Source organism: Stegodyphus dumicola, chromosome 6 (genome assembly GCF_044657685.1).
Source record: "Stegodyphus dumicola isolate Sdum_Otavi_A_Nest chromosome 6, ASM4465768v1".
Taxonomy (NCBI): Eukaryota; Metazoa; Arthropoda; class Arachnida; order Araneae; family Eresidae; genus Stegodyphus; species Stegodyphus dumicola.
Genome location: NC_140773.1, coordinates 222,822,428 through 222,843,912, shown reverse-complemented (window position 1 = coordinate 222,843,912; position 21,485 = coordinate 222,822,428). Strand labels below are relative to the sequence as shown.

Genomic DNA, 21,485 nt, shown 5'->3' with positions numbered 1-21,485 from the left:
GTTATTGTAACAAGATTCTTCTTCCATATGTGCGTCTTTTTAGAGGCGCTATGGGTCCGCAGTTCTTTTTCATGGACGACAATGCACCATGTCATCGCACAGTAGCTGCCGAACAGCTCTTAGAGAGTGAGGATATTGAACGTATGGATTGGCGGGCATGATCTCTGGATCTCAATCCCATCGAGCATGTATGGGATTTTCTAGGCAGATGCTTGGCAGCTCGTACCTTACCACCAGTAACGATTCCGGAGCTTCGATTGGCGCTGCAAGACAAATGGGCAGCAATGCCTCAACAAATCATTGACACCTTCATTCTCAGCATGGGCAGACGCTGTGAAACCTGCCTAGCAGTCAGGGGAGATCATATCCCGTATTAAAGACCGGATGTTTCTTGCTGGACACCCAACACAGGGATGTTTCGGCCTTCAGTCGCATTGCGCTCCATGCTACTTTTTCAATAAAGCTTCTTTTTATCACTCTGATTTCTCTTTTAGTAAGTGTTGCTTACGTTACTCATGTCCTTACGTATTGGGGATCTTACGGTATTAAATGTGTTGATTTGGAAAGCTTTTGTACAAAGTTATATTGAAAAAACCGTCTCGTCCTTAATTTTTGCACACCAGTGTATATAGAGAGAAAGTATTGAAATGTGATTATTTTTCTTGCTGTTATTAATCAAATTTTTTTTTTTTTTTTTTTTTTTTTTTTTTTTTTTTTTTTTAAATAGAGCAAAGTAAAATCTGCTCATTGTTATGGCTGCTGAAAGAAAGGGTACCTTCAAGGTTCGGACACTACTTGATATTGAAAAGCAGATACAGGAAAAATGGGAAAAAGAAAATATTTTTGAAGAGGATGCACCTGCTGATAATGTTAAAATAGAAAAATATCTTGCAACTTTTCCATATCCTTATATGAATGGTCGTCTGCATTTAGGGCATACTTTTTCACTTTCGAAATGTGAGGTCAGTATTTATTATATTTGGTGTTAATCACCTTCATATCACTCTGTTTGAATTTTAACTCTTCTCATATATTCTAAATATATTTTATTCTTATTTATTGGAATTAAATATGTATAACTCTGTATTACATCAGAATTGCATGTATAAGTATGAAATTTCAAGCTGTAATGGTATTACATGTAATTCACTTAAGAGTTGGATTGCTGGTTATCTTGGTATAGTCTAATTAACACTAGTTTGTTCTGGATGAAACCTCTTTTGTTTGGGATGTTGGAAAAGTTAAATTAACAGTGAAGTACCTGTAGAGCAGCTAAAGTGGATATATTTATTAATAGCTTAACTTATTTGATACTAAGTATTTTATTATTTCTGAAATAAAATGCAAAGTAATTTTTTTTAGAGATGCAGTGAAATGGATGATTCATTTACTGATATGGTATTTCCTTGAATTTTTGCCCCCTCTCAATCATATTGGCCTAATAAGAGAATGTTCATAACAGTTTATGATTTTATAAATATTTTGTTATTAAATCTGTGTATTAAAATACTAGTTTTTTACAATAGTTCAACTTTTTAGGCATATCCATGCTTTTACAACATATTTTTTTTTCCTGTATATACACTGAAAACATTAAAAATAATTAGGTATGTAATAGTGTTATATGTGAATAAAATATAAGTACATAGCATGTTTTTTAAGCTTTGTTGTATACACTAATAGGTGGCACATGCGGCACAATGAGTGCTTGCGTCGTGTCCTGGCATTCCTTGGAAAATAGCTGTGCTCGGTTGCAGCTTTGTAGGTAATCTGTACAGTCTGTTCTGTGTCTCTAAAATGTTCAAGATTATCATATTGCCTGCCCCGTGTGAGGTACAGTCAGTGATACATTTTTTCTCAGCAAGACATCCATCTTCTACGGATTTGTAAAGTTTACAGAGCTACTGCCACGAGTGAAGGAAAAGTGTGTAATTTGATCAGAGACTCCAAAGCTGGCCACAACAATGTCCATGATGAGTCTTGCTCCGGTAGCCCATCTGTGATCACAGATGATATGGTGGCTTTAGTTGAAGCAAAAATTCTTGACTCTTGGCTCTTCACTATAACCACTTTTTCAGACAAATTTCCTGAAGTGGCTAGGTCAGTGCTGTACAAGATTGTTTCTAAAAAGTTGAGGTTTAAGAAACTTTGCTCCCAGTGAGTCCCTAATCTCCTAATGGTGAACCACGAAAACAAATGCTTTGAGTGTTCATTGAATTTTTTGGCTCGTTGTAACGAAGAAGATGACACCATGTTGAGTCATATCATAACAAAAGATGAAACGTGGGTTTCATTTGTCATGCTTGAATGAAAGTAATAGACGATGGATTGGAGACACACTCCCTCTTCTGTAAGGGTTGTAAGGTTTATGTTAATTTTTCTAACAGTTAATTTCCTATCTTCCTTAATTTTCAGCTTACAACTTCCGGCCAGAGCGTATTTTCAGATTGTGTATTTTCCGAATCAAATGAGGAGAAGTATTTAACTGTGAAATTCTACTGACTTCATGAGAGAGCAATAGATTCTATGCAGCGCACATTAGCCTTTTGGGTATACTCTTACTAAAGCTATTTCTACAATCGGCTGTACTTTAAGCCCTTGATAGCTTTGCCGTTAATTAGCGTTAAGGGGCCAAGTCTGTCATGTATTTGTGTTAGTGTCCTGGAATGTTTTAAAAACTATAATTTCTGCCACAAGATGACTAGTCAGAAGATGGCACTGTATGTCCATATGGTTTCTGCCACAAGATGACTAGTCAGAAGATGGCACTGTATGTCCATATGGTTTCTGCCACAAGATGGCACTGTATGTCCATATACCTTCTACTCGAAATGAGAGAAGCATTACTCACATACACATGTTTTTGATTATATAAACAAACAGGGAACTAAATGTTTCCGAATGGTGTGATTTATTACGTCTCTTTAAATCGCACTTTATTCGCACGTGGTAGTTGTTTATTGTAAGTAGAAGTTGTTTTATATGCGCTAAAGCGTTGAGTATTTTGGTTTGCAGTTCAGTTTTTAGAAAATAATTAGATCTTGTTAGACGTGAATTCTTTCTGTTTTTACCGTTGCAATGTTGAAGCGTCGAAAATGTTTAACAGAGCATGAAATAGCAGAAATGATGCAAAATATTTCAGATATTGAGTCTGAAATTCTGATATTGATTCTGAAAGATTAACTGAAAGCCATTTTCCAAAACTTTGTTCAGAAGAGACTGATAAGAAAATGAGACGACGAAGCTTCGTTTGTTCACATTCCCGGAAAAATCCTCCAAAACGGCAAATGAGTTATTACGAGTGCAAGGAATGTAAAGTAGGACTGTGTGTAGATCCCTGTTTTAAAATTTTTCATACGAAAAGAGAATTTTAAGTACTATATTTAGTTTTTAGATGTATAATGTTAAAAGTCATAAAATGGTGAGTAATTAAAATAAAATGTGTAAAATATACATTTAAACAAGAAATAAGGTAATTAAAGTATATATATATATAAAAATATCTATAAAGCATAAGCCGTTTAAATACTCTATAGAGCATTATTAATGCGTTGATACTTCGGAAATTTCATGGATTTAGGCTTAGTAGCAAAAAAGCTCCCGGCCCTGGAGAGACGCTCGCGTAAGACACTGCCGGCCTCTGCGATAAGCGCGCGTTTTCGCTACCCGGCTCGAAGGGCTTAAAGTTACTCAGTGTTTTGTAGGTCAACTTTATGCGATGCAGATCGACCAAAAGTGCGGTGACCTGCAGCCAAACCCTTTGAAAGCTACACGGAGCTATTCAAAACAAAAGATGCTGCATGCTGACACAGGGAATTTAGCTAATCTCTAACAATGTAAGGCCTCACACCGCAGCTCAGACTCGAGCTTTATTGGACTCTTTTTGGCTGGGAGTTTTGGACCACCCCTCTACAGCATCTACAGCCAGCCTATAGGAATTTCATATTCTTAAAATCTTTCAGTTTTAGTTAAAGAGCCCAATTCTTGTCTTTCTTTATCCTTAGCTTTTAACCTGGGAGCGTGTGTGCTCGTACGAGTTACACAAGCACGTGCGCTGGGTCCAAAAGACCCGATTTGTGTTTTTTGAAGAAAATATTGTAATTCTTCGGAAAAAGTTTCACATCTGTGCCAATAATAAAATTATGATCAGATTTAAAAAGTATACACAGTAAAATTTTTAATTTCTCCAAATGCTTTTATGAAATAAAATTTCTTAAAGGAGTAGAAAATCTTATTATATATTAGCACAGGGGAAAAAATAGTATACTTCTACTCTGTATCGGTTCTTATTTTCTTTATCAGCACTATAGACACAGAGAATAAATGAAACTATAAGTGTTAACAGTGCATTGAAGAAAGTGTTTTTGGTATGTTCCAAATACAATTTTTTCGCGTTCGATGAAGCGTGTTTTTGTTTGTGCTTTTCTGATGGGCAAATACTGCATCTTCCCCCCCTTTTTTTCTTTCTTTTTTTGTTTCTGATAATTTTTTGTCCAATAAAATAATTTATATTATTCTCACTCTTGTTTTCAAAATCTATATCACTGTCTGAATCAGTATTATGTGAACTAAAAACTCGTAATCACTTCCATTATCATTTTCTTCAGTACATTCTTTGCCACTTCACCAGTTGATACATCTAATAACTTTCGCAAAAGTTCTTCATTGTAAGATAAATTATGCGACATGTTAGCCGCTTTTTAAACTATCACGAATTAACTATGTAACAGTAACATGAAAAGGCACACTGGGTCCAAAAGACCCAATGCAATCAAAATCAAGACTCCAAAACCCCAGCGAAAAAACTTCGGAAACATAAAGAGGTCGACCTAAGACACGACTACACTGGACCTCAACAACTTGCATGAAATAGGAGTGTTTTGATAAAGGTTTGTTTAATCACGCGGGTACATTGGACCCAGTGCACGCGCTCGCGGGTTAAAGGAAATGAAATTCAATTTCAAAATCTATCTAAATTTTGCCAATGTAAAAGGAGATCTCATGAAATTGAAATGTATGTGTGTGTGTGTATATATATAATAGATTTGGTAGATGGCTGTAATAAAATGGAGATAGTTTATTGCATTGATGTAACTTGTAAAGGCTATGCTGCCTTGATAGAAGGATGACACTTGCAGACAGACATAGCCATAGATTCACCAGCATAATTTTTAGCAATTCTTTTGTTGCAATATCTGATTTACAAATTATTATTGGTGCAATATGATGCTTTTTTTTTTTTTTTTTTTTTTTTTTTTTTTTTTTTTTAACTTGATACATCTTTAGGCAAATGCAGAGAAGCAAGCAATGCAAAGTAGAAAGCGCATAGTTATCCAGTATGGTTGTTTAGTTAAGAGAAAGGTTTTGGTTTGAAATTGAAATTTTATTCAGAGATTGGGTAAAAGTTATCTGCATTGCACTGTTGTGTAAGAATTTAAATTCAGATTAATTTTGAAAGGATGCAGTGTAGTTTGCTATATTATAAACATAACTACTATTTTTAAGTTTAAAACAGAAAGGAAAGTACCCAAATTAAAATAAAGACTAAAGAGATCTTTAAAAAAAAAAAAAAGATTCCAAGATTAGTGTCTAATTTTAGCATGTGCTTAATGCTTCACGTATGAGCTGTAGAGATTTTTTCATAATTGCATATTGGAGGTCCAGATTCTTAATTTTACTTCCGCCTTGTATCAAACATTTCCATGTTGAAGCAACACAATAATTTATTTAAAACTATATGTGAGTATATAAAATTTAACTTGTTTTGGTAACATGAACTAGTATTAAGCTCCTAACGGATGTTAAGCAAATTGTCACTGTGTCTGGACAGAACTACAAAGTCTTAATAAGGAAAAAAACTTTTTATTAAATCAAAACTGGAACATAAATGCACAACTTACCATTCAGTCAACCACTTGTGGAAATTTAATGGTTGAAGTTTAAAATTAAGCTGGGAGTCAAAGATTAAACAAGTTAACCACTTGCGCTAAAATGACATGCCATGCACGTCAGGATGCTTTTGTCTCAAACCGCAGGTGACGTGAACACCACGTCGATAGGCATTTATCACAAAAATGAAAATAACGTGGTGCACATGTCGCCTAACAACGAGATTGTTTATTTCTCGAATTACAGCTCTGGATTGCACTTGCAGACGCAGAGCGACGTAAATGAGACACTTGTTATATTGTAGCGCATTGCACCGCAACCTTGAAGTTTAGTCATAGTGCGAGTGGTTAACACGAAGTTCACTCACAAATCCAAATCTAATTGGTGCAAGTATATAAATATCACCACTATAATGCGAAGCTGAGGAATGAAATCTTATCTGAGCTAACAAAAACCTAACAACATGGCCTCGAGTGGCAGAACATGCTCTGAATTAAACTCTCAAAAGCTTCCTTTAAATATTCTTTCTACCTCATTTACCTTCTCGTAGGGAAGTAGAAATGAGAAGTGGCAGTAGAGATCCAAAACATAAAGTAATTAATTGGGAAAAAATAATAGTAATGTAAAGACTGTATTTTGTTCTAACCAATTATTTTTAGTTTTAGAAACTTTCCCTTCTGACTTAAATTTCCTGCCAGAATGTAAATTTAATGACGTATATGCAAATCTAAGTGAGTTCGGAAACAGTATTTAAGCAGCAGTTTTATGAATTCGCAGTAGGAGAGTTAGTTAATAAGGACTTTATTTAGATTATGTTGATATTCTAGCTCGCCTTTGCGGTGTGCAGTCGATTTAGCAGTTTAGATAAAGAAGTTGAATACTACCTGAGGAATAATTTTTTATTATTTTTTGCTTTCAGCACCATGTGATTATTAACTCATAATAGCTTGAAAAGTGACTCATGCAGTAATAACTAAAGAATTTTTTTAAAAATATGATTAAATACCAAACAGCATTTTAACATTGTGTATTGACATTATGCTTAGCGGCAGTTACTGACTTCAGCCAATTATGCTATGAGTGTTAAGTGTGTTGACAAGGAGAAATTTAACAGAAATTTCTTTCCACGAAAAAAAAAAAAAAATAGATTTTGTAAATGATATTTATAGGCTATAAAATTTCATTTGGGACTGTTTGAATTAGGAATAACTGATTTGTTATTGAAATTGTATGTGGGAATTTCATTGTTTGGGACTCAGAAAGCATATGCAGGAAATAAACATTAAATATAAGTGATTCAGGCTTGACTTCTACAGTATGCGATAGAAGAAAAACAAAATTTAGAGGAGCAATATGTCTTTAGTCATCAATCTCATAATGCATCGCCAATAGCGTATAAGCGCATGCCAGTTAAACATTAATTCACTTAACATAGCAAATTGAGCTGTTCCTTGACTTTCTTATTGGATCCCCTTTGTTATTTTTTTTTCAGGCTGTTATGGCATCTCACAAAAATTAAAATTACTTACGAAAGTGGAAGTCAACAAGAAATTATGTCTATCTGTGAAATTAATGTGAAAGTATAAGTGCTAAAAATGAAGCATTTTAAAGAACTTGCATTGAAAGAAATGTTTAATGAAACAAGCAAATATTTAGCATTTTTTGTAAATCCTGATTCCCTTAAAAGGTCATAAATGTCTCGTTACTTCATAAACAGTTATTTCATATTTTTGATTTGATAATTTCTACTGATAATTTCTAGATTTAAACTGATAATCTAAAATATCAGACCTTGTACTGCATATATATGCATATCTGAAAGTAGTTACAGAAATCTTAAAATTGCTAGTATTATTTTATAGTTTGCATAAAAAATATTTTTAAAAAAGGTAAAAATTGAAAATTATACTTAATAGAAACTTGAGAAGCGATGTACCACTAAGAGTCTACCAAAATTGCATTATATGAATAGTTTTTATCAGGAGCTGCATGCAGGTTTTATATTTGACTCATTTATGTAAATTTTTAATCTTAAAAATCGTCTCCCTTTTAGTCATCATCTAGCTATCATTTCGTTCATATTGAACGGTTGTGTGCCTTATATGCTTTTAAGGCATGGACAATCAAAGGACATATTCATGACGTAATGTTGTATGAGAATTATGCTGCTCATGAAAGTGATATTGCAAATTTTAGGCAGTTTACGTTTATTTAAAGTTGATAAATGTAATCTGAAAAATAAAAAATGCAATGGCCGGTCATTGTCCACAGATATGGATCTCATCAAGTCAATAGGTGATGAAAATCTGCAACATATAGACATATAGTTCATGAACTAGCAAATACTTAGGAACTCCTTAATCAGATTTCGTCTTGACATCTGTACCTGTGTCTAAACCATGTTCTTAATATATCTGTATGCCTAACATGTGCCATAATAGTAAAAAGTGTTCCCCTTAGTCTCAGCAGCTCCCACCATGCACCTTCCTTCTATGTTCTGGTTCTTCTTTCAATGGTTCTCGTTTAGTATGGTCGATTCCCAGAGGACACTATGTTCTAAATGTAATCAATTCCCAGAGGACACAGTGCTAAGCTCTCTCCCCCTCCTTTTTTTTTTAAATTCCACCGATGAGATCCAACAGGTTGAAGAGCACCGTACCCAGTGGGCCAGCTGTCATTGGCGAAAAGAAGAGAAAGAAACTCCTTGAACAACAATTGTAGATTATCATTTTGCAAAGCTGTGCTGCATTAGTCACTCTGATGTGCCTTCCATTGGTAAAGAGCACTTTCTCTAGCTATTGTTCCATGTGCCACCATGTTTCAAGATATTAGTGGCTTTTGGATAAAATTCTGATCTCTTTATGGGAGTATTAGCCATAATAGGTATTTAATGATAGCAAGACCCTTTTGGAGTTTCAGACAAAAAACAAAAGCTTTTGTTTGCTATATAGATAAAAATGCCATTCTATATTTCAAATTACTCATTCATAACATTTATTCTAGTACAGTTGACAATGATAAGTGATAAAATGGATAATACAAATGTCGACTTACTTGTGCAAGGTGATTAGAAATTACTTGTTGGATGATAGAAGAGTATCACTGCTTAATCACTGCCAAATCAGTATCTCTGCTTAAATAAAAGCAGGTGTTTCTATGGGAATAGGTAGGACTTGTCCTCAAGTCCATTAAGTGTGTAAATTGCTTGCATAGACAAGTTCTAGACATTTTAATCATGTATTTGACTTTAATAATTTATATCAAATTTACTTGTAAAAGTGATTTGTTTGACAAGTGCATCAGGGATAATTGACTTCTCAGTGATTTTAATTTATATACATTTTCCTCTATTTCCAGCAATTGATTCTGTATGCTGCAAATTTAGTTTTACTTAATGTGTATTTTTTTAATGTAAATGAAACTTTATCATGAATTTTTATTTTTAGTTTGCTGTTGGCTACCAAAGAATGAAAGGAAAGAAGTGTTTATTCCCATTTGGCTTACACGCTACTGGCATGCCAATAAAAGTATGAAATTTTGTTTTGTGTGCAATGCATTGTATATCTTTTGCTTTGTAGTTCATACATGCACACACCCACACAGAATTTTTATTATTACTTATACATACTGTGTGTATGTAATAGCAAAAATTTTGTAGTGACTTTCAAAAAAAAAGGAATTACATGATGTATTCGGTGGTGATGAACTGCCCTCATAACATTGTCTCTATTTCTTCCCTAATTTGGATAAAATACAATAAATTCCGCGAATGCAGAGATAAGTACAATCACTGTGCCTCAATTAAGAGTTTGTTTCATGTAATTATAACTGGCAGTAGAAAAACGGTGAAGAGCATGAAATCCCTCTTTTAATGTCTGAAAAGAGCGATGTAGTATTGCTGTATTGCTATTGATTTATTTAAAGTTTCAATTTAATTCTAATCAGATAAAATATTTTACTCCTGTCCCCTCTTATGCAAGTACCATGCCTCATTATCATTGTACAAGAATCCTATGACAAGGGTTTATGTTGAAATGATGCATTTTAGAAAGATTCATAATCAGCTTGTTGCTATTTTTAGAATAGAAAGGGAAAATAACCAAATTAAAAAGGAATTTGGAAAGCTGATTTGTAATAATTTTAAGTAGCATTCGTTTTAATTCACTGTTAAATGTTTTTTTTCCCTTTGTTTGTTTAAAAAAAATATATTAAAAAAGATGGAAAAGAAAATAAAAGCAGGTGAAACTGTGAATGATTACATTATCATACCATAACAAAAGTAATAGCAGGTACTAATTAATTCACATTCTGAGCTTAAAATTGGTAAAGCTTTATTTAAAAGAAAAAAATCTGAAAGTTTTCAGATTTTATATTATGCACAAAGGCGCTTTTTTTTTTTTTTTTTTTTTTTTTTTTTTTGTTTTGTTTACACACACATACACATTTTAAGAGCATTTGGGCTAAAAGTTTTTAAAAAACAGCGTATCTTTACAATTTCTGATAGACAGTCTCACACACTGGAGATGAAAATAAAATATTTTATTCCATACAGTGTTGCCATTGCTCGCAGTAAAATCATTGAGTTTGTCAATTAAAATTTCGCTAAAGTTTTACAAAACATGAAATAGACAATAAAACAAATTCCAAATTTGGCCTTCTAGTTGCTCATATTTGGTGGATGAACATTTAATGAATGATAATTATTTTATGTTTTTTCTTTTAAACTATATGGTATTTCTCCCGCTTTTCTAACGTGCCTTCGAGGTGTAGTGGTTTGTACGCTGGGCCGGTATTCCAGAGGTCCGCGGTTCGATTCCCGGCTATGCTAATTTTTCAACTCTTTGGCTTTTCTAATTAACCTAATGTCTCTACAGTGGTGCCTGAACTAAAAGGGTGTTGGATGATGATTCTCCTCACCCAGGATTTGGCGAATGGGTCCCCTAAAAACCCCAGTCGCCCTTTAAAAGGGGGAGTATATAATGTATTTCTCCCACCTTCCTAGCATGCCTTCGTGGTGTAGTGGTTTGCGCGCTTGGCCAGTAATCCAGAGGTCCGCCGTTTGATTCCTAGCGAAGGATTATAGGCGTTTGCTAATTTTTCATCTCTTTGGCTTTTCCAATTAACCTAAAGTCTCTACAAAACATTAAGTCTTTCACAATTAATTCTATTTTTAATGTTTTTACTTAGTTCTTTAGTTTACTTGATTAATGCTTGTTAGTATGCTCTAACATGTAATTTAAATATTTTTTTTTCAATAGTGTTAAAGATTACAATTTTTCTTACTATTCCTAGGAGATAATTTTTATTTTTGTTTTTATAAATGAATTTTATTTCTTACTCTGCAACCTCAGCTCTGGTATTAGACTTTAGTACTTCAAAATTACCTTTTTATTGTTTTTGAATATATATGTGTGTGTAATAAAAATCAAATATAGAAGTACTGATGGCTAAGCTCCAAGGTGACATATTTGAAGGTAGATCCATATTAAAAAGGAAAGTTGGCAGTCGAGGTGGATTAAATTCCATTTTTATTTAAAATGAGATTTGTGGCCCCAGTTTACTTAGCACTCTAATCATACCTATTCAGGATCATTTACATTTTTGATACTATTGTGATAGAAAGAAAAACGTAGCAAAATAGCATCTAGACAGCACAGAAGGTAGAAGTGAAGTGCCCATGTATCCAGTATGGAAGAGAAGGTTTAGGTAAAAAAGGTTTCAGTTACTGAAATTATGAGTTCTAGTTTCGAATTAGTTACATCATCAGCATTATACAAGCCATGTGATGTAGATTAATATAGAAATGGTGCAATTCAGAAATGTTATTACTACTTTTATGTAGTTATTATGTATTACTACTTTTATGTTATTACTACTTTTATGTAGTTATTATGTACTTTTATGTAGTTAAATGTTATTACTACTTTTATGTTATTACTACTTTTAGAATAGAGAGGGAGAATTGAGGGGTTACGCCTGATTACGTGCATGAGGGCAGGACTAAAGCAGATGGATTACTACTGGTCCAGTTTTGCCTCTTTTGCTCATTATAAGTCAGTTGCATCACAGCATCATCAATCGGATACTTATGCAATCCATCAAATTAACTAATAGCCAAATATACCAATGGACCAAAGTCTCAGTCATGCTTGCCAACTGAATGGGCTTTATTTATGTGACATGGTAAAATTCTAGAATTTTCTTCCATAATGCTGTCAAAGAACTATGAAGCAACTAAGGTTTGCTCTTCGAGATCTCAGTATTGGCCAAGGAATGAACTTTCAGTTTCGTAGTGAAATCTTGTTCTGTTCCTGAATTCTGTCTGGGACATTGTCTGAATTCTGAATTTCTGAATTCTGTCTGGGACATTGCCAGCTGAAACATCTTCAAACTGCTAATTGCAGTTGGCTCTAAACAACATTATCAAATGATACTATTAGACCTTAGTATCTGAACCAGTCATTAAAGAAGGTCTTTGTGGTTAGTAAAAATCTGGGTGATAAATAAATGTGTTGTCTGTTTGAGCTCTATATGAAACTTTTCATTTACATAAAACACAAAGATTTTCTGTTTAAAATTTTGCTCTTTACAATCAGAGAAAAATATTGAGCTTTTTTATTCAATATAAAAAGGAAAAATTCAATTAAAGCTTTAATTTTTATTATGAATTTTATAAATATAAGATTTTTCCAAGGTATTAAAATTAATGTCAAATTTTTAATTAAGACACATAACTATGCTTATTTATCATAAGATAACTGTTTTAATGAGGTTTAAAAATTATAATTTTATTCATTGGGTTTCCATTTGGCTTAGGCTTGTGCTGATAAGCTAAAGTGGGAAATAGAGACATATGGTTTTCCACCTAATTTTCCTAAAGAAAGTGATGGAGACAATCCTGAAGAAATGGAAGAAAGCCCACAGCTGCCTGCTGATAAAGCTAAAGGCAAAAAGGTATATTTTTGTCAATATTTATTTATTGAAAAAAATTAATATTGAAAATAATTATACTTAGTTACTTTGCTATAACATTATTTTTGTTTTTTCAAATTTTATCATGCAGCATTTATTTATTTATTTTCCTCTTATATTAATCTTTTTAATATCAAAAATATTGACAATAGACCCCCTAAAAATAAGCAAATAATTTTCTTATTTTATTAATTTTATATTCCAGTGTAGTGGTTAAACCAGTTATTTTTTTAATTATTATTTTAATTTTTTAATAAAAAGCCTGTTTTCTTTCACACTTTTAATAAATACTTTTAATAATTAACCACACTTTTAATAGTGTTCTTATCAAGGTTTTCAGAACATCATATTATACTGCCAAGTATTTAATCACTACTTTGGCTTAGTATCGCCACTGTAACTACATTGCTCTTTCTTATTCTAGTGACTAAAATGCCTTATGTCATGAGTGACCAAATTTGACAGCAGTCATTGAAGACCATAAATATCAGTCAGTGTCCTTCATTTATGAATATAGTGCCATACTTCTGTTTTGCTCAATTTTAATAATTTATCTAAATTTACCTGACTGTCACAGTGGTGTTCTCAACTGCAAAGTTAAAATGTCACCACCAACCAACAGCTTTGATGGAAACTAGTATCCTATGTTTTAATTTTTGGTTTTTAAATTTAATTAAATTTACTCTGCTGTCTCCCATTGGTGACTTATAGATTGACTGTAACCAACTGACTCTCAACCATAGGCCACTGGTGATATTAATAGGAATTAATAGGCACTTCTAACAGTCTAGACAAAAATCAATATATTTCAATTTTCATTTGAAAAATATATACACACATATACACTGCCTCATATTAGTGACTTATGAGCTGACCAAAGTGATTACAAGCCGTAAGGTTAGAGATGACCTATAGAATTGAAGGGAACTGTTGTCCTTTAATTCTGAATTTTAAAAAATATTTTAGTTTACTCCACTGCTTTATGCTGGAAAACAGTGGGGTCACCTGTAGTGATTGCGAAGTATATGTCGCTGGTGACCAATAACCTTGCCAAGGAGTGATCTGCTCTGATAATTTGTATGTTAACTGGAAGTTATTATAAGCCTGTAAATAGCGGGTGCCTGTGCCCTTGATGATTCAGTTTAATTAATTTTAATAATGGGCCTGGGTGATGCAAATTTAAATGCATAATAATGTATCTAAGTTGCAATTAATTTTTATTAACATTTGTAGCATTATTTTAATTAACCAGGGATTTTCCTAATGTCTTATATTTTGTATCTAGTGCAGAATCATTTGGGTTTATATCCTCTCACATAAATTTTATTCCAAAGATTTCACTTTAATTGCTATTTAAACTGTGTATATGTGCTAAGTTCCTTTAAGTTGAAAAGGATGATAGTTCCTTTAAGTTTTACAATTCAAACAGCGTCTTTATATTTCTTGACGGATAAACTTATTTGCACTTCACTGTCATTACATTTTGTTGAACATTACAAGTTTTTTTTTTTTTTAATGCTCTTTCTTAATCTTATGGCAGTTATACTGTAATGAACACTACTTGTTCATGTATTTACATTATATGATGACAAAAGATACAAGCAGCTTCTAACAAAATTCTATTTATATATGACATAATAAGTTGCTTTTAGTAAAAAACTGAGTTTGTAAATTATTTTTTCCTTCTTATTGTATGCCTTTGTGTAATTGGAAGCACGTCTGTCTAGCAGTCAGGAAGTCTGGAGTTTGAATCCTGGTGGATAATGTTTTTGGTGAGATTTTCATGTTTCTACTCCATGAAGTCTAAATAGCTGTAAAAGTGACTCTTGAGCTAGAGTATGGGAGATAATGATTTATCACCACCCCAGTTTGGTGATTGGGTCTCTATCTCCTAAATTGCTGTGTAAGCATGTGCATAGGGGGAAATGTAAGGTATTTTCTCCCCCTTATTGCATGCCTTGGAATAATTGGAAACATGTACAGCTAGTCATCAGGAAGTCTAAAGTTAAAATCCTGGCAAGGATACTCTTGTTGGCGAGGTTTTCATATTTCTGCTCCAACAAATACTTTACTACTGTACATTTAGGGTATATTACAATTCATGCACTTATAAACGGGGGGGGGGCAGAGAAACTGTGTGGACGTATATCAATAATAATGCATACGTAAGTTGGCAGTTATTTATGCACTCATAAACAAGAATAGACTGAAGCAACTTTTTCTAAACCTGGTTCTCATATAATAATATTATATGAGAAGTTTTCAAATGAAAAGGTAGGAAATGTTGTAACAACCAAACTGATGAAAATTTGAATATGCCACTTTGGGATAACAAATTGAGACATCTAGGGACACAAATGTAGTGACTGGCAGGATTGTACGCATGCATGATGCAGGAGAAAAGGAGGTAGTTGTGTGTCTCGTCCAATTGATGCAGCACGGTGTGTGAGGACATCATGGCTTTCACAATGCAAAATTTGGAGATTGAGGAGTTGTGAGGTGTTATCATATTTCTGACTATGGAAGGGGTTAAACCGGCCAATATTCATCTCTGTGTGATGGCTGTATATGTATTCATCTCTGTGTGAAGACTGTGTGTCTGTCAAGTCAGTGAGAAAGTGGCGTCCCCAATTGAATGATGACCCAAGACCAGATCAGGTAAATGTGTTAATCATGGCCGAACTCATCAACAAGGTAAATGACCTAGTGGGAAGTGACCGGTGTGTAACAATGCAAATGTTGTTGGAACAGTGTAGACATTTGTGCATGACAGATTGGGTTTCCGAAAGATGTGCACGCAGTGGGTTCCGAAAAAGCTCAGTGAACCACAAAAGAAAGTGGGGGGAATTTCAATGCCTGTTCCGCTTGAATGCCGGGCTTTCCTTTAGCAAATTGTTGCCTGCGACAAGAGCTGGTGCTATCGCTTTGAGCCAAGGCAAAGTAGAACAGCATGCAATGGAAGCATGCATTGTCACATCCGCCTAAAAAATTCAAAGCTGTGCTGTTAACAGTCAAGGTGATGTTCACTGTCAATTTCGATATCCATTACTCATTAAATTCCTTGAGCATGTAAAAATTGTTAACAGTTATATGTACTGTAAGAAAATTCGCAATCAATACAAATCCACCTCGCCAACAAGAGCAAACTCTTGGGCTGCTTGCAGAGGGAGTGATACTGCTCCATGATAATGCACATGTACGCATCTCTAAGGTCACACAAAGTATAATGCCCAAGTTCAAGCGGGATCAGCTTGAGCATCTGTCCTACAGCCCAGACATGTCGTCCTCTGACTTCTAATTGTTTGGTCCACTAAAAAAAATCCCAAAGTGAGCCGCTTCAACTCGGGCAATGAACTGAAGGACTAGCTCCTGTCACAGCCACAGGAATTCCGGGTACAGGGAATCCTTCAGATCCTAAAACAGTGGGATAGTTATACTCATGCCTCTGCTGGTTACTTGTGAAAAAAGGTTTCTATTATACCCACAGTGTCATTTTGTACCTTTTCATTTGAACACCCATCGTAATTTGGATCATTATTAATCTTAATAATCTGATAACTTGAACTGTGCATCTACTGGACTAGCAGTTGAATTTTGCTTTCTATTATCTGGCATTAATATATAATATACATGAACTAAAATATTTTTTTAATCAGAACTTTGTATTGTATGCTTAAAAAATAATTTAAAATTCTCTGTGAATGGGAGAAAATTTCTATCCTTTTTTATTCACATTTATCAAAAGATTAGTTTGAATTAATTTTTATAACTATATTTTGAATTCACTTGTAATATTTGAGGTTTAATTTTAGAACAGTCAAATTAGAAATTTAATACTTTTTTTTTGTGTGTGTAAATTTAACAAAAATATTAACTCTTTACTTCTCATTTCCATCAATATGAGGGCCTGAATTATTACTTTATGTTATTTCTCATGCCTGTGATATTACTAGGCTTAAAACTTAGAGAAATTAAATTTCTGACATTTTATATCATAAAATTAGAACTAGATAGCAGTGTTCTGTGATTTTAATCACATATTTCATTTTGGTTTCTCTTAATTATGGATTTTCATCTTCAGTTAAAAATGTAACTACTTTTATATGGTTTTCATAAATGTTACTGAATTTTTTAAGATATTAAATTTTCATAAAATTATGTAATGATGAAACTGTTTTCAGAGTAAGCTGGCTGCTAAATCTGGTACTGCAAATTACCAGTGGCAAATAATGCAATCACTGGGACTTAAAGATGAAGAAATCAAGAAATTTTCTGATGCAGAGCATTGGTTACAGTATTTTCCACCTTTAGCTATTAGTGATCTGAAATCAATGGGTGTTAAAGTAAGGAAGTAGTTTTTGTATTATTTTTCTGAAGTTATGATAATTATTTTATATGCAGTGTAATATATTTTTTATATGAAAATGGTAAATTAAAAAAAGTCTTGTCTATCAAACCTGTGTATGTATGTGCTTCTATGTACAAAATGTAACAAATGAACTGTATAAGTATGCAGTATGCAAAATTAACATTTTATGTATTGCAATAAACATTAATTAGAAAAATTCCAATTTTTTGTAAAAATACTAGAATAGTTTAGATATGTATTCCTATATATAAGATGTGCCCATAAGTAACTGAACAATTTCTTATAAACAAGAAAAAGATTACTAACGTTAACCTAAATTTATCTCCTTCAAAATAACTGCCAGGGAAGTCTCACAGGTGAAATTCCGCATTGGTAGCAAGTATGGTAGTTCAAAAATCAATATCACCTGACATAAGCAAGGTCGTTTTGAAATTTCACGAATGGCTGCCAGCAAGGAACTGCTCTGTCTACTCACAAATTTTTCCCTACGGGATGAGAGGGAAAAGGTGGTAGTGCTATCGTTTTGATCTATCTGCTGTCTTAAGAATTCTCCACAGAACTAACTATTCGCAGAATATGCATTACATTTGATTTAATACCCAAGACATTTTCAAATCTCTGTCCTTTCATAACCATCTTAAGCTTCAGAAGAAGGAAAAAAAATTGCACCTGATAAGTCAGAAAAAAAATTGTGGGTGATTTATTACTGCAGTTGAATGCTTAGCAAGATATTATTGTACAAACAATGCTGTATGCAGTCTAGCATTACTGTGTAAATGAAACCATTGCCCAGAGTCAAAAAATTCCTTTCTAACTCATCTCATCCCATTTTTTTAATTAAAAAAAGCAGCAGTCCTTTCCTCTATGTACTTTGTCTTTTTATTTTTGAATTATGTTGAAGACACTGGGTCTCATCTCCCATTGTGATACACTTTAAGAAGTAGTTGCCCTGTTTCACAAAAAACAGCAAATCTTCACAGTAAACTTTTCTGTCTTCTTTTTACTGCTTTGTCAAAATCTAATGGACAAATCAAGCACTTCTTTTAATGTTAAATTGCAAGGAGGGTCGTTATTAACAATGCATTAAACTGGTAAAAAAAGTAGGTACTTTTCCAGTAGCCAGGCACAAGTGATAAATCACCAAATATCTTTTTTTTATTTCTTTAGTTTATATTTATGTATCTTAAATTTGTGGGAAAAAAATTATTTTCTGAAAATGAACTGTTTTTAGCCCAAAGGGCTATTAATTTCGCTTTGGCATATTGCATATATTATCTTGTACGAAATTAAATAATGAAGAATCTGCATAAATGTAGGAATGTTTCTCGCATTGTGATAAAACAGCACTACCTAGAGCCATCAAAATTTGAATAACGTAGTCCTCCACCCAAGTATGGACATTTGGAAGTCCTAATTTGGAATTTGTTTTGTTATCTATTTCATACTTTGTAAAACTTTAACAAATCTTTGATTAACAAGCTTAACAATTTCAAAGCGAGCAATGGCAAAACTGTAAGAAAAAAAAAAACATTTTTATTTCCAGCACTCAAGACTGTGTATTGGGAATTCTAAAGATATGCTGTTTTTAAATTATGTGATATTGCTTTTGAATTGAATTTTATGGTTTAAATGCAAAGAACATGATATTTAATAAATAAAGGTAATGTGCAAAACATTAAATAAAAGCCCCTTTGGGCATAATATAAAATTTGAAAACTCTTAATCATTTTTGTTTTGTTTTTATTTGCTAAATTGCCTATGGTATTGATTTGTTGCTCTGTTGTCAAAACAAAAAATCTGATGGCAAAATTTGCACTTGGCTTTCTCTACTCGTAAAGTAGTTTTCATGTACAGAGAAATGTGGAGCAGCCATACTGTTCAGCAAATGCAATGATGTGTAATTTGAAAGTTGCTGTTTAAAATTTCTCTTCCCACTCTTCTTTCAGACCAAAAATAGTGTGGCATAGAAACCAAGCCTAGCACAGTTGTCACATATTGTATACAATACTATAAATGAATGGAAAAAATGCAGATAATTTCAGATAGGGTGATTTGAATTAAATCTGTTGTCATTAGCATCTTTCATTTCACCTTATAAAAATTTTATTGGAAAATATTCGACCCACTTTACCTGCTTGACAACATTTTCTTTCTCATGGCAACATACCTGAATGTTACAGTAACCCCCACCCCATTTTGTCTGATGTACAGGTTTTAAATTTCAGGTACAGTTTTGAATAAAAAGCACATTCTTGGCCTATATTCAGAAATATATAGTAGTTTAAACTAGCTTTAGCAAGAGTAAAGATGTCACTCTTTCTAAAAATATATTTATTCTTTAACTTTTTTATTTAGTCATTTGATCTTTTAATTTATCTGGTTACTTGTATACATGCATCTTGTATTTGTGTAGCCCCTACTTTTTGATCAGTCTTCTATCATTTTTAATGGCAAATTGAATTTATTCCATAAAACTTTGCTACGTATTCTATTAAATATATTGACTTTACAGAGATGGTTTGTACATCAATATTTTATTCCATTTATTGTGGTATTTTTATTAGAATGACTATTTTATAAATTGCAAGTATAAGATTATGAACTAAAAGCATAATTTATTTCCAAACATACTAATAAAAAGTGCATTATGAGCTTTTCATTCATTCATGCTTTAACTTTCCTCTTGCTAACACAACTCAAAACACTTAGGGGATTTTATGACTTTGGAAATAAACTGCAGATGAGGAAATGTCTTGGTGACTAATATGTGATGTATATGTATAGTAAGATATGTGAAAAGAAAAAGTAGCAACTGACAAGGAATAATTAATTCACTTTTATTGACGCTATTTGTCAGTAAATAAAAAATACATAATTTGTGTATATCATACAAACAAACAAAAAGGTGTATTTCTTGACAAAAGTAATATCGCACCCTTGTTAGGCATGGAATCAGTGGGACTGGGGCATTCTCTTCCACTCCTGTAGAAGACAGCTTTCAAATTGCTGAATTATTTCTAGGACTGATAAGCAATTAGCAACCCTTCTCTGTGCAGTGCCCCAAGTATGTTCTATTGTGTTCAAATATAGAGAACATACTGCCCATCCATTCAGAGGATTCCTTCGTCGAAAGGGAATTTGTCCACTAGCTGATCACTATGTAGCCTGGTATTATCATCCATATTGTAATGTTGCAGGCATGCTACCTTGTCCTGTTCTTCGGCAAATACTTCCAGTTTCTGAAAACCGATTCCGTAGTCTGGAAATAATACTTTGAGAAACTCCTGACGCTTTCTTTATAACAGATTGCTTTTGACCCACCTCTAAAATAACAATGGCTCTCCAGGCCACCGATTCAGCAAAATCATCTTACTGAGACATCATATACATTGTTACAAAACATTCAAGTTGTATCTATTATTTTTAATTTTCTCGTATAAAAAGGAATGCTGCAGATCGCTTTTCACCCCTTATTTAAAGTGCGAATTTTTCGACGTCGCAGACAAATTTTCATATTCCTAACTTTGTAAACGATTGCATTTTCCTTTTTAATCTCTTTTGTCTCATTTTTGTTAAAGTTTTCGATAATATGGTTATTTCATACTGAACTCGCAATATTCCCTAATTGTTTTGAGCAGTGTAGTTCCTGATTTTCAGGTATCTATTCTTTGCATTAATACTAGTATTTATTGCTGTATGTATAACATGAATTTTTAAACATATTTCAACAATTTAGGTAGATTGGCGCAGAACATTCATAACCACAGACTGTAATCCGTATTATGATTCTTTTGTTCGTTGGCAGTTTATTAGACTCAGAGAAAGAGGAAGGATTCAGTTTGGAAAAAGGTATCTTTTACAGCTTTATCATTAAATTAGATATAAGTTAGATGGTAAAATTATTTGAAACCAGCACTGTGTTTTTTTTCTTTTCACGAGAGACATATTTACTACTAAAAGAAGCACTAGATCAACCATATTTAAACTAAAGCAAATGCAATTTACTAAAGCTTTTGATTTTCACTAAAAAATCTCGGCTTCAAATGACTACAGAAAGAGAAAACATCTGACTCCTTATTCCGCAAATTCATTCAGGTTGGAAGTGCACTATAATAGCATTCTTTTTGATATCTGCATTGAATACAATCCATCCTCTTTTCCAGAATATTTACTTCCTCAAACATTCAACCCACACACATATTATTCCCTTTATCCCTTGTCAGTGCGGTTTACCATCGTTCAAGAGGCTAAGGCA

At 33.0% G+C, this 21,485-nt stretch overlaps 1 protein-coding gene across 2 annotated transcripts in view; it reads left to right on the top strand.

Moving 5' to 3' along the window:
* LeuRS (Leucyl-tRNA synthetase) overlaps nt 1-21,485 on the top strand; it is a 97,512-nt gene that overhangs the window by 13,491 nt on the left and 62,536 nt on the right. For both annotated transcript variants that reach the window (XM_085819580.1, XM_085819579.1), the window contains exons 2-6: nt 728-962; nt 9,336-9,416; nt 12,706-12,843; nt 17,043-17,204; nt 20,967-21,079. In XM_085819580.1, the coding sequence (XP_085675706.1) occupies nt 753-962; nt 9,336-9,416; nt 12,706-12,843; nt 17,043-17,204; nt 20,967-21,079 (704 nt within the window). In that variant the 5' untranslated portion in view covers nt 728-752. The remainder of the gene's footprint in view (nt 1-727; nt 963-9,335; nt 9,417-12,705; nt 12,844-17,042; nt 17,205-20,966; nt 21,080-21,485) is intronic.